The following is a 13,462-nucleotide window of genomic DNA, read 5'->3' on the forward strand; positions in this document are numbered from 1 at the left end:
CCCAGAGTGCAGCTTTGGGTATCTGGTCCAGGTGCGCAGAACTGTTTTATTTCGTCTTTCTATAAACAATATACATAGTATGTAACGCGAGACTTTCTTCGACATGGCAGTGGCTGTTGTACATTTTCCAGTAGTACTTAGTACTACTCACCCCAAAAAGCTTACAATTTTCATACGATGTCCCATATGTATGTATATACTACTACATACCGGGAGTACTTACGGTATCCGCAGACTTCATGATCAGACAAAGCTCTGAATCTCTCTATATTTCAATGTTTCATTTGTCGTCAGATAAAATTGGTAAAGTTTCATTTTTGGAGCTTGGAACTAGAAGGTTATCGAAGGGACGGGAAAACTGATTAGGTAGTACAGTCACACGTGGCGTCCATCTCAGCAGGACGCGCGTCGCCTCTTCGCCAGTACAAAAGCTATCCTTGCCCTTTAACGTCGATAACTCTCTCCTTGCTAGACCATCATAATGGCTGACCCTAGCGGTGCTGCACCACAACCAGGTCCTAATGACACTTCTACCGCAATTCTGCGGCCGAAGAAATCGTAAGTTACAAGAGAGATCTTCCATGACATACTAATCTGACATCTACAGGCCAAACCGTCTTATTGTCGACGAGGCTACTTCAGATGATAACTCTGGTATATATATATGAACGCTGTTGGACATCTGTCTAATCTTCTATGTACAGTTGCAACTTTGAACCCTGCGACCATGGAGATTCTGCAACTTTTCCGGGGTGACACTATCATCGTGAGGTATATATCGTGAAATATTTTCACACATAATCGTTCTAAACAACGTGGCGTGCAGGGGAAAGAAACGTCGTGATACCGTTCTCATTTGCCTGAGCTCCGATGATGTCGAGGAAGGTCGCATTCAGGTGAACAAGGTCGCCCGGAATAACTTGCGCGTGAAACTCGGCGATGTTGTCAATGTCCATCAATGTTTAGACATAAAATACGGCAAGCGGATACACGTCCTGCCATTCGACGACTCCATCGAAGGTCTCAGTGGTAACATCTTCGATGTCTACCTCAAACCCTACTTCCTCGAAGGTATGTATACTTCAGTCGATAATTATGGTCAATGAACTTATCCCGCCTAGCATACCGGCCGGTCCGTAAGGGTGACACATTTCTTGTTCGTGGCGGCATGCGGACAGTGGAATTTAAAGTCATCGAGACTGATCCCGCCGAGTTTTGTATAGTGGCCCAGGACACTGTCATTCATACTGGTTTGTTTGATTACGTGTCTTGTCAGCATGTCCGCTGAACTTTCCATAGAGGGTGACCCTGTCAAGCGTGAAGACGAGGAAGCAAACCTTGCAGATGTTGGCTACGACGACATTGGTGGCTGTCGAAAACAGATGGCCCAGATCCGTGAACTCGTCGAGTTGCCGTTACGTCACCCACAACTCTTCAAATCAATTGGTATCAAACCCCCTCGTGGTATTCTGATGTTCGGTCCCCCTGGTACTGGAAAGACGTTGATGGCTCGCGCGGTAGCCAATGAGACCGGCGCGTTCTTCTTCTTGATTAACGGTCCGGAGATCATGAGTAAGATGGCCGGTGAGAGTGAAAGCAATCTACGGAAAGCTTTCGAGGAGGCCGAGAAAAACTCGCCTGCTATCATCTTCATTGATGAAATTGACTCCATCGCTCCTAAGCGTGAAAAAGTACGTGGGGATGAGTATTTATACTGTCTTCTCTGATGATATGATAGACGAACGGTGAAGTCGAGCGTCGCGTTGTATCGCAACTGCTCACTCTTATGGACGGTTTGAAGGCTCGGTCGAATGTTGTTGTCATGGCTGCTACCAACCGGCCGAACTCCATTGATCCTGCTCTTCGTCGCTTTGGCCGTTTCGACCGTGAAGTCGACATTGGTATTCCAGACCCTACTGGCCGTCTGGAGATTCTTCGCATCCACACGAAGAACATGAAGTTGGGCGATGACGTCGATCTTGAGCAGGTAAAGCAACTGTCTACTAATATGTTATGCCATTGCTGACGCTTCCATTCAGATTGCCGCCGATACACACGGCTACGTTGGTTCCGACGTAGCTTCTCTTTGCTCAGAAGCTGCTATGCAGCAGATTCGTGAAAAGATGGATCTCATTGATCTTGATGAGGACACAATTGACGCCGAAGTGCTGGATTCCCTCGGTGTCACTATGGATAACTTCCGCTTTGCCCTCGGTACCTCCAACCCGTCCGCACTTCGCGAGACTGCTGTCGAAGTACCCACAGTTACCTGGGACGACATTGGTGGTCTTGACAAAGTCAAACTCGAGCTCCAGGAGACGGTGCAATACCCCGTCGAGCATCCCGAGAAGTTCCTCAAATATGGTATGTCCCCGTCGAAGGGCGTCTTGTTCTACGGCCCTCCGGGGACGGGTAAGACACTCCTTGCGAAAGCCATCGCGAACGAATGTCAAGCCAACTTCATCAGCATCAAGGGGCCTGAACTGCTCACGATGTGGTTCGGTGAATCAGAAGCCAATGTTCGTGATGTGTTCGACAAAGCCCGTGCTGCTGCACCTTGCGTCATGTTCTTCGATGAGCTTGACTCCATCGCCAAGGCACGTGGCGGCTCATCGGGCGACGGAGGAGGTGCAGGGGACCGTGTTCTTAACCAAATATTGACGGAGATGGACGGTATGAACGCGAAGAAAAACGTCTTCATCATCGGCGCCACTAACCGTCCTGATCAAATTGACCCTGCCCTACTCCGTCCCGGACGTCTTGACCAGCTCATTTACATTCCCTTGCCCGATGAAGTCTCTCGTTTGGCTATTCTTGAGGCAACCCTGAAGAAATCCCCCATTTCCCAAGACGTGGACCTTTCGTTCTTGGCGAAGCAGACTCATGGCTTCTCCGGTGCTGATCTCACTGAGATCTGTCAGCGTGCTGCAAAATTGGCCATTCGCGAAAGCATTGAGTCTGACATCAGGAGACAGCGTGAGCAGAAGGAGAAGGAAGACGCCGAGGACGCCAAGATGGAGGAAGATGAGGAAGATCCTGTTCCTGAGATCACAAGAGAGCACTTCGAGGAGGCGATGAAGTATGCTCGTCGGTCGGTGTCAGACCAAGACATCAGGCGGTACGAGATGTTCTCCCAGGTATGATCTATCACTCGCTATACATAAATCGGCTAATCTGTCCCCTTTCCAGAACCTGCAACAATCACGTGGATTTGGTAACAACTTCCGATTCCCAGAGGGCGCACCATCTGCTGGCGGCGCCTCATCCGCGCCCGCTGGCAACACTGGTTTCGCGGATGACTCCCAGGATGATGACTTGTATGCTTAGGGAATGTTTCACATGTCTGTCAATAAATCATAGACTGCTCGTCCAATCACTTTGTACATTATGAAAAGGAGTAATATTTGAAACCTTGGACTTCTGTACTGTGAGTCGGCTTTTGAGCGTGGAATTGCTGATTTGGCGATGAGAAAATACGACATAATATTGTGAGACGTTTCTTGACAGTATAGTACTTACTGAGAGGCTATATAACTTGTTATTCGACCTCGTTACTGAGAAACATGATCCCCCCCGCCTGAGTACTATTTGCATGGCGATGAAACACGAGCACCCAATTGCACCCACGATCTGTATTGGCTGAGCGTTATTCATCGGCAAGATGCAGTACATGCTCACCCCATTAAAAACTGCGCCGCGCCACCAGATGTAATCACCTGTTAACAATGCTCCTGATATCGGCGGGCCTGAATTGTACACCTTGATTCAGCAAGTGAGCATCACTCGTGGGATGTCTATGTACCTATCAACCCTCCGATAGCTAGGGTCCATATGAGCACAGGATCAAATTGAAATTGTCTAATATTTACCCATGAAGGCGTAGGAAATGCCCATGCGGGTTCTGCGAACAAGTTTCACGTCTCGTTGCAAATGTGCTTTTAGGAACGGGCATACCCTAGGTCAGATCGATCTGGCGATAAGACAGCCAGAACCGGTGCCCATAGCGCTTGAACTGTAGAGAAAAACGGTGAGCGAGTATAGCTAGCCATGGTATGCAACTTACAAATTCCAGCGCTGTACCCATAAAGAATACCAATTACCACCACACTGGCTAGGGTGCGCAATCCGATCAAGGAAAAAAGTAAGACAGTGCCGGTAAACGTTGAAACCGTCATGACTCCTGGGACACCAAAGTATTCAACAAGCAAGCCACTTGACAGCTGTCCTACGAAACTTGATGTGTTCATGATTACAAGCTGACAGGTTCAAGATATCTTCACAAATGAGGGTTATTGGACTCAACTGAATAAAAGGAGAAAGTTTTGCTGAGCCCATGCATAGTCGAGTCGAGCTGGAGGTAGAATAAGGGATAGTAGAATCCAATAGCAAAAATGGTTAATCTAATCAATTCAAAATGAGTCTACGTTCATTAGGTCTACATCAACGTACCCCGCAGTCCCAAATATATAGGCGGGATCATGAGCACATTTCTTTGCGGTTGCAAGAAATGTTGTTGATGCCTTAGATGGGGGGAACCTCGGCTTGATGAGGAAACATGCTATGAACAGTAATCCGCTGATGAGGGCAGCGCTAGCTCTAACTCCATTGGCAAATCCAATGCGGCCATTCAGGGTGTTGTTCAGCATTATTGGGTGCACCACAGCGCCCAAGCAAGCTCCTGAAGCAACGAAGGTCATCACCAATTCGCGTCGTTTGCGAAAATACTGCGAAACAACAGCCATGGTGGGGATATAAAGCAAACCGGCAGCGCACCCTGACCCGATGCCCTGCGAAAGGAATACCTGTTACCGTAGTCAGTAAATGATCCATAAGATAAGCAATATGTGCTTGCTTGGTAGTACTGATCAGGTTTGGCAAGTGAAAGCATGAAAAGCGAGATTACTTGAAGGAGAGATGCGCCTATAACCAATTGGCGGCTTCCGACATTTCATACTTATGACTACCGTGTGAAGACCACGCTGCAAATTTGACTGACCAATATCCTCGATCATAAAGCTGCCCACTTATCAAGCCACAAATTTCGAAAAGAAAGGCGTTCACGCTGCCGATCCAGCTGGAGGCAAATAAAATGAGAAACATGAGTGCCAAAGGAGTACGACGCACGCAATTGTCGAGGGAGACTGATTCGTTATATAAGTCCGAGCATAGAAATCTTTGAACCAAAGTTACGCTCTTGGCAAGCTAGCTCCCTTTGAGAAAATTAGATCTTACCTTGATAAACGCCGAACGACATTGTATATCTGAATGTCTTCAATAGAACTGCCAGTGGCCCGTGAAATTAGCCTTAAAGCTCACCCGTACGTGCAAAATTGCACAAGAAAGCTACGAGAGGGGGGGCATGGTCATAAGCATTGCGGCGGTACTCAGTAGCTATCTTACCCTCCAAATGCAGTAGCCCAAGCTCTGAACCCTCCATCCGGAAAATAGTCAGATGGGCACTCCTCTGAGCTGAGGGGCTTTTTAGAATCCCCAGTTGTGATGACAGGTAAGTCTATGTGACTCATTTAGCATCTGAAATAACAAAATACAGTTGCCAGTGGATCAACGCAAGTCAAGAGCTTGTGAGACTGAGTCGGTCGCCGGAAGACTCTGCGTTGATCATATCTTGGCCCAAGCTTTGTCAGCCCACTTTGACATATACCTATCTCACGCTGCTTTTCTTTTCCGCGCAAACATTATAGAAACACAAGGCTTGTAGCCCAAGCTCTGAGGGTTGAGAACCTCCATCCGGAAAATAGTCATGTGCGGGGCTTCTCTGCGCTAAACCGCTCTTTTGTATTATGTATTTGGTTTCTCAATTTGTCAATTGCTTGCATATAACGACCACCGGCTCGGCTAACGTTATCATTTGTAATACTGAGGCAGCTTAACACGACGTTGAACTTGAACGTTTGAATATTTCCGCGCGCGAAAAAGTTTGATATTCTCATATGTTGCGTCTGGCCAGCTGGTATACATACGTCACATTATTTTGTTACAGGAGAATTGAGGAGCACCGTGCTCCAACCATTTTGGACTAAGTCCCTCAAATGTGATTGGTACTGTCTAATCACAACTGGGCTATTGGCAACACTAGTAGGCCCCAGGAACATAGTATCGGATTCACTGGCAGCACACGGCAAGATCTGCATCCTACAGGTACCGCTGCACCTGGGCGCAATTAGTAATGAAGGTGTGCATGACTCCAGTATTTCTTGAACTTACATTGGACGTGGAGCTAATTTACGTGGGCCTGAATATCGGGCGACATCGTGTTGAAGGCCTCCTTATCCAGTTCACTGGAACTCAGCTCATTACCTGGTCTAAAAAATAGGGGCTCTAGTGCACTTCATACGAAAACAACGATCTGGATCCACAATGTTAGGATGGGACACCCATAGCCCTATCGGGGTTCCTAAGTCCTTCCAAAATTTCCTTGCTTTCTTTCCACAGAAGAAAGAACGCATCATCTGCTTTGGTAGCTTGACTTACCATGATCGCTACCAGCAAGCTTCGTCATTGCGAGAAAGCCGGTGAACACATCGCAATCACGTTCATCCAGTTGTCATGTTAAAAGTCACCGTACGGCGTACAGTGCATTTCAAGCCCCATCAAGCTTCACTCTGTCCGACCATGCTACAGCTGACCGACTTGCGATTGTCCGATTACGCTCGACTTGTCATTGGCGCAACTTGTCTATGCGTAACAGCCTTGATTTCTCATACCTACCTTTCTACTAGTAGCACTAAGAGCAGCCTTTCCCGTCCTCCATCCCCTCTCACGTGGAGACTTCGCGGCCATCTCATACCTCCTCGCAAGTAAGTTTCAATCTTACTTCAACATTCATAGTTTCACAATGCTGTTTAGCGGATTTCTTACCGTAGCGTCATGGATTGAAGAGTATGGCCCTCTCATTACCCTACGCACAGGAATCGAGAAGTACATTGTTATTGGTCGATATAAAGTATATCCCACTGTCGGCACCGGATTCTGAGCGCTAACATATACACAATTTAGGCTGCAGCTGAAATTATGGAGAAACAAGGCGCATCGCTGGTCGATCGTCCTCGTTTCATTGCTGCCGGAGAGTTGCTCTGCGGGGGAATGGTTATTCTCTTTGTTCCCGCTGGCGAGAGGTTCCGTCGGCTGCGCAGGCTCGTCTTTTGCTATAATGCGGAAATATCAATCTAATGGCTCTCCGTGCTCTTCACTTTAGAGCGATACACACTCATCTCCAGCCAAAAGCAGCTGAGGCATATCAGCCGCTCCAGACCTCATACGCAAAGGGCACTGTCATTGACATTCTTAATGATCCACACAATTTCCAGGATCATGCGCGAACGTAGGTCCTAGCTCTTACAGCGTGGCGTTGCTGATCAATGGACTGAAGTTACGCAGCAGCAACGAGCATGAGAATTGCATATGGAAAGACCACGCCTACATCTGCGACAGATCCTGAAGTGAAAAGGGTCATTGAGTTTGCCGATAAATTCCGCGCTGCATTGCACCCTGGCGCGTACCTTGTAGATTCAATTCCGTGGCTGAAATATCTTCCTTGGTATGCGCGAGAGCTGCGTGACAGCTGTCGAGATTCGCGGAAGCTCTTCATAGAGCAACTTGGTCGTCTCAAACAGGAGTTAGTAAGTATGCATAATACAATCCAATAACATGTTAAAATGCTCGACAGCAGGGAGGTGGTGAAGTTAGTCCTTCGCTCGGAAGATATCTTTTGGAAAAGAACATTTTTAACGCAATGCCTGAGCTGGAGATAGCTTACCTTGCTGGTACTGTCTTTGCAGCTGGATCCGACACGGTGAGCTCATGCATCACCACTTTTGAATTTAATTAGATTCAGGTGTTATAGACTACTCTCGCCATATGCACAGTACTAATGGCAGCTGCTTGTTTCCCTGAGGAACAACGTAAAGTTCATGAAGAGCTGGACGCGGTCATCGGGACCGACAGAGGTAGGTTGATCGCGTGTTATTGGGGCATCGATATAAAAGCTGACTCACTCTAGCACCCGCATTCACTGACAAGAAATCACTTCCTCGCCTTCATGCCTTCATTTCGGAGGCCCTGCGATGGAGGCCGTTGATACCTATGGGTAATTACCTCCCGTCTTTTTAGTTGATGTCTATAGCTTACCTGCATGAAGGTATACAACACCGCACGACACAGGTAGTTGTTTTTGTGGGCACCCTTCGTCGTCCTGTCGAGGCTAGATCTGACGGTACAAACAGGAAGATTATCGTATTCCAGCCGGGACAACAGTATTTGGCAATCACTGGTCAGAGCTCTCCTTCCGAATTTGATTGATTTAATAGCTGTTTCAGGGCCATCTCTCGCGATCCAGACGTCTTCCCAGACCCTAACGCATTCAAGCCTGATCGTTGGCTTGATACCGAAGGGCGCGTGAGAGATGACCTCAAGTTCTTTGTATTCGGTTTTGGTCGGCGGTAGGCACCATCTTTGTGCGGTTGGTCATGTTCTCATCCTGTTTACTTCTAGAGTGTGTCCCGGACAACATGTTGCAAATAGGTAAGGTCACACAGTTCATCCATAGGCCCATGTGTTCCTATAAACGTGCGGCATAGCTCGGTGTTCATAAATGCGGCGTTCGTCCTTTGGGCCTTCCGGCTCACGTTGGATCGCACGAAGCCGTTGGATGATGTGGCTTTCATGAATGGCATTCTCCCGAATGAGCAGCCATGTACGATTGATTTTCAGACGAGAATTCAGGAAGCTGAGCTCAGGCGTATAATGGGGAGGAACGTTGGGGACACTTGAGTCTGACGTATGGCTCCGTAGTAGCGGAGCCACGCTGGTAATGAACAATATCGCAGAGGCCAAATTGCTGCTTTCACTTCGAAGTACATAGTTATTTGTGTAAAGGTGTGTGGCGTCTGCGTTGCCACCAATACTAGAAACCCTTTGTAATCCCATTTCGTTGACTACTGTTCTGTTGGCTACTTACAGTCCCGAAGCTAAGATCGTGTATATACAGTCAAGTATACCACTAATCTATTCACATCTCAATTTGTTCGACACTCGGACTCCAAGCACTGTGCGGGATAGTTGAATATCTGTAAGCCCCCTGCTTACCTGAGTTCCCATAATCAACATAAATACTGTCCGAGATAATCAAGCTTGAGCTTTGATTATCACTGCCTTTTGGCCTAACGGTCTAGGCGTAACGGTTAAGGGACGACAGTCTTGACTACTTACAGTATCCTGTCGGAGCTGTGCGAGTGCTCAGTGCTCATTCGCAGTTTTCACTAGATCGTCCTGTTGTTTCTGGTAATCGATTTAGTGACCGTTATGAACAACATTTCGGATGAATGGGCATTAGCTATCGACAAAACAGCAGTGTAGATATCATAACAAAATCGACGGTAAAACTGAAATAACCGCGGACATCTGCCAATTCCTCTAGCAACAGCAACACGACCGTCCGCGTCCATGTTCCCCGGTGTCTACCTGCACTGCTAATGGCTGTTGCTGCTGTTGTGTATTGGGGTCCGGTTGAGTAGGATCCGGATCTTGATATTCATAAGGTACGATGTCGGGGTCTTTGCCAGGAGCATCCGCGGCAGCATTACGCTGTAGATTACGTATCAGACACCCAAGACATATTTATAAAAAATCGACCCATCGCACCTCTTTACCCTTCGCGAACGGAACATCGACGACGGGCGGTGTTGTATGATCGGACCTCCAGGGGAATAGGTTTCCTAGCCGCGCTATGAGGGTGGTAGGAGCGGCGGTTGATGGTGGGGTGATAGGTGTAGGAGCTGGTGCTGGTGCTGGTGCAGGTGCAGGTACCGGTGGTAGCAGGGGAGCTGAACGAGGGGTCATCGTCATAGCGAGCTTCAGTCTGTTCAGACGCCCGTGGCGCCGTTCCGGCCGTGGTCGGGATTTTTGAGAATGCTGTAATGAACAGTGTAAGAGATAACGGAATAAGATATGCTATTGTACACACTTGATGCATTCCATGGAAGAAATTGGGTTCTGTATCATAGTCATCTTGCTCTTGCCCCGGGATCTCCGCCTGCATAACGATCAGTAGCGAAAGAGTTGAGGAAGGATGTGCATACACCAAGAATACGGTCATTCTGCTCAGCGAGCGCATTACATTTTCCCTTGAATTCTGAGTGAAATGGAGGTGAGTATGGTAGCCTCGGGTGACGTCACCGAAAACTTGCCATTGGACCAATCAAGGCAGCTAGCCTTCGTAGTTTCGTCGATGGCGTCCATCATGTATTGGTGTGCTTCGAGGGCTTCATCAGGTTTACCTGCCGAAAGGAATGCCTGGCACCGTTTCTGGTGAGTGGTGAGACACAAAGACTCGAGATCCCAGCCAAAGAGCTGGTTAAATCACTCAATTACGCAAAGCACGATGTATGCATCATCTTGACGCACCACGGTCAAGTCCTCGTATAGTTCATGGATGTATTTCGATGAGAATGCGCCTGAGTTGACAGCGACAGTGAAATGGTCAGTAGCTTTGTCGTGACGTGCGCCATCCAAGGCTTTTATTCCCAGCTGAACGCGTAGATGTGTCTAATGTGCGAGTTGCAAAGATCAGCAACGATAATCAAGTGAAGCTGCATGACACTTACTTCCACGACATGACGCGCGAGAGGATCGGTATTCGGACAAGCGGCAGCCAGCTCTTCGATGAGCAACATTGCTTCCTCGTGTTGATCTGCATTGAAGAGTGCGATGGCCTGAAACACGCAATGAAGCAGGGAATATGGGAGATGAATGCAATGTACCTTGATCAAGATAAGAAAATGGTTCGTTTCTGGATCTTGGTTGGTGAACATGGATGCGACGTCGAACGATATCCTGGCATCACGGATATGGCCTTTTCCGCAGAGGGCAATCCCTTTCGAGATGTAGCCTATCAATGAGGGCTGAATGCTGATGGACTATGTCACGAATGAAAGGAAGCATTTAGTAAGAGGGCCATGATAAATCAATATAGCTCACCTTGATTGCATCATCAAGGGCGAGGTCCCAGGCGTGTTTTCGGGCTATAACGAATGAGCGATGGGCATATGAAGTATAGTCGTCGGCGTCGGTGCGGATCTCTTGAGTGAGTAGCTGTTCAGCGTTGTCCAGGTCCGCAGCGATGCATGCATCGCGGGCTGTCGTGATGGCCAGGATCTCTGTGAAGGATGCTGTCTTCGGTATGTCCCACTCTGAGATCTTTTTATCTACGCCTCCGCTGAAGATGTGCTTGCCGTCCGCGGAGAAAGTGACAGATTCCGGCGGGGATGAGTGCTTGAATATGGCGATGGTTTGTTGATCTGAGAGCCGCCAGAGACGGACATGGTCATCAGAAGATGCAGAAGCGACGAGGGTGCCAGAGGGATGAATGGCAATGGTGTTAATAAGGTTAGTATGGCCTTTCCAGGGGTGACCGACCTCATTCCAGGTCAATGGATCCCACTCTCGAATGGTAGGATCGTCTTTATTGCCTGCTGAAAGAAGGCGTGTGCCATCAGGCGTCCAAGCAAGTGAGAAGCTGTAACCCCCAAAAGATGCAACACATTCCCTTGTGCCTGGATTATAAATTTGGATATTGTCGGTTGTTGAGATGGCAAGAAATTCACCAGAAGGCGAATATCGAACGTAGAAGACATAATCACTACACTTCATTGGTTCTCCTTGCATCTGCCACGTTTTGGTGCACCAAAACTTCATCGTTCCATCCCTTGAACCAGTGGCCAGCACCGCACCATCCGGTGAAAAATCCACCGAGTAGATTGGGCCGGAGTGGGCTTCAATGGCTTGGGTGAGAGATTCACCAGTTTCGCCGTGCCAGGCAATCATTTCTCCTTTTTCATCACCGCTTGCTATTATTTGCCCATCTCGAGATACCGTCAATGCCCATACGCTGCTGCTATGCCCCTCCATCTTCTTCAACACAACACCTGTCTCCAAGTCCCAAAGACGAAGTGTCTTGTCGTCCGAGCCCGTAACTATTCGTCGCTTATCGGGGAGAACTGCGACTGTTTCTACGGTATCCTCATGATGAATGGGTGTGCTGCTTGGAATGACCTGTGGCATTTTACAGGAGGTTGATCGTGTTGAGCACGATTGAGGGACTGTGGGCGTATTTCTCTAAGCTGCAGAGTGCGTCTATTGTGCGTTTCTATGCCGCGTCACCACGCTAACCTAATTCATTTCCATAGACGCCCAAGACACGAGTAGTTCGCCTCCGTTGTAGTAACCAGGCTCCCCACGAGTCATAACCGCCTTCCTCGACTGCACTGCGTACATGTGTCCGACTCATGTCTCCACAGCTTCCAGAGTATATCCAATGCCGATAATACAGATGTTACTTACCCGCACGTCCATGGCGATACTTGCATCATGGTAAAGCGTTACAAGAGACGCCAAAATTGACGTTAGCTTTTGAACCTGTGTATAGCACTACATGAAATCGATTGCCCTCTTACGAACACCAGGAGGTCCGCTTTCCTGTCCACTAACCTGATCGCCTTCATCAGAGGACATATCAGCGATAGGCAGGGCTTTCACGATATACGGCGGAGGCTTTTTAACCCACATATCCTCATGTCCATCCCCCTCTCGATCCTTCCGTTCCTTCTTCCGAGACCTCTCGCTATCCCGATCTCGGTGTTTTTGGCGTGTGGCAGTGGGCGACAATGACTCTCCGCTACATCAAAGGAAATATGCTCGCCACCCTTGGAACTCTTCTGCTTCTTGTTTTTCTTTTCCTTCTTCTCCGCGTCTTTCGGTTTGGATTCCCTGAGTATGAAGGTAGGCTTGAACGCAGCCAGGTCAACATCTTCCACGACAACCATTCGCTGGTAGCGCCTTGACATCCGGACCTCGTTTACACGGCAGGGGGCTCGTCCACTTCATCGTCGTTGTCCATATAATCCTTCTCCTCGTCGCTCTTCTCATCATCACTTGTAAAAATTGCTCTAAAAATATCCATCCCAGGGCGCTCATACGTGAGAACATCATCCCCGCGCCCATCGTCTTCCCCCATGCCGATATTCGCAACGTCACACTTGTTACCCTCCGGAACCCCACTCTCCACTTGCGTCGCTCCCGCGCTTGCACCGGCGAATTCGTCTGCTAACACTGTGCCTGTGGACTCGGGCCGCGCAGTCTGCCACGTACACACCTCGCGCGTCATAACACCATACATGCCCAATCGAGCAGCATGCACCTTCGGGGCTTCTTCCTTGACTTCCTCTTTCTGCTTCTCCTCCGCCACATTCATACTCTCCGCACTCTCTTCTGGCTGTCCAGGAGGCGCGTGCAGGCCCGAGATCTAGAACAGCGGCACTTGTAAACCGCCCAGCCATAGCTCTAGAAACGGGGCGGAATAATGCAGCTGATTTTGCATAGTCGCTCATCTCTTTTGTGAATTCTTCGGGTGTGTCCAGGCTTCTGTAAGGGTGGAATTGCGCCTGAG

General features: G+C 48.6%; 5 protein-coding genes across 5 annotated transcripts; 2 read left to right on the forward strand and 3 right to left on the reverse strand.

Annotated features, from left to right (window-relative positions):
- Nucleotides 1–381: 381 nt before the first annotated feature.
- Nucleotides 382–3,431, forward strand: DFJ58DRAFT_773533 (P-loop containing nucleoside triphosphate hydrolase protein). The gene is made up of 9 exons (XM_041389339.1): nt 382–558; nt 608–654; nt 705–771; nt 827–1,071; nt 1,122–1,250; nt 1,300–1,691; nt 1,739–1,987; nt 2,040–3,137; nt 3,190–3,431. Exons 1-9 carry the CDS (start codon nt 482–484, stop codon nt 3,325–3,327), a joined length of 2,442 nt encoding a protein of 813 aa, XP_041246773.1. The 5' UTR covers nt 382–481; the 3' UTR covers nt 3,328–3,431.
- Nucleotides 3,265–5,625, reverse strand: DFJ58DRAFT_212694 (MFS general substrate transporter). Its single transcript, XM_041379269.1, has 15 exons — nt 5,401–5,625; nt 5,317–5,343; nt 5,233–5,261; nt 5,125–5,173; nt 4,997–5,074; nt 4,853–4,937; nt 4,450–4,802; nt 4,304–4,400; nt 4,064–4,256; nt 3,955–4,012; nt 3,870–3,901; nt 3,803–3,820; nt 3,679–3,746; nt 3,520–3,630; nt 3,265–3,454 (listed from the first exon to the last, which is right to left on the reverse strand). The coding sequence occupies exons 1-15, from the start codon at nt 5,523–5,525 to the stop codon at nt 3,386–3,388; spliced, it is 1,392 nt and encodes a 463-aa protein (XP_041246774.1). The 5' UTR covers nt 5,526–5,625; the 3' UTR covers nt 3,265–3,385.
- A 1,008-nt stretch (nt 5,626–6,633) lies between these two features.
- DFJ58DRAFT_905104 (cytochrome P450) lies at nt 6,634–8,790 on the forward strand (the record flags this gene model as incomplete). The annotated part of the gene is made up of 13 exons (XM_041394935.1): nt 6,634–6,818; nt 6,868–6,964; nt 7,018–7,136; nt 7,217–7,342; nt 7,391–7,640; nt 7,688–7,813; nt 7,865–7,967; nt 8,021–8,107; nt 8,159–8,193; nt 8,244–8,290; nt 8,337–8,459; nt 8,512–8,541; nt 8,598–8,790. 13 exons carry the CDS (start codon nt 6,634–6,636, stop codon nt 8,788–8,790), a joined length of 1,521 nt encoding a protein of 506 aa, XP_041246775.1.
- Nucleotides 8,791–9,308: 518 nt separating this feature from the next.
- Nucleotides 9,309–10,182, reverse strand: DFJ58DRAFT_212814 (uncharacterized protein). Its single transcript, XM_041379270.1, has 2 exons — nt 9,661–10,182; nt 9,309–9,603 (listed from the first exon to the last, which is right to left on the reverse strand). The coding sequence occupies exon 1, from the start codon at nt 10,130–10,132 to the stop codon at nt 9,665–9,667; it is 468 nt and encodes a 155-aa protein (XP_041246776.1). The 5' UTR covers nt 10,133–10,182; the 3' UTR covers nt 9,309–9,603; nt 9,661–9,664.
- Nucleotides 10,183–12,737: 2,555 nt separating this feature from the next.
- On the reverse strand, nt 12,738–13,059 carry DFJ58DRAFT_773560 (uncharacterized protein). Its single transcript, XM_041389340.1, has one exon. It carries the CDS (start codon nt 13,028–13,030, stop codon nt 12,872–12,874), a length of 159 nt encoding a protein of 52 aa, XP_041246777.1. The 5' UTR covers nt 13,031–13,059; the 3' UTR covers nt 12,738–12,871.
- Between the last annotated feature and the right edge of the window lie 403 nt (nt 13,060–13,462).

The sequence above is a fragment of the Suillus subalutaceus genome (genome assembly GCF_016647625.1).
Source record: "Suillus subalutaceus strain FC151 chromosome Unknown DFJ58scaffold_23, whole genome shotgun sequence".
Lineage (NCBI taxonomy): Eukaryota > Fungi > Basidiomycota > Agaricomycetes > Boletales > Suillaceae > Suillus > Suillus subalutaceus.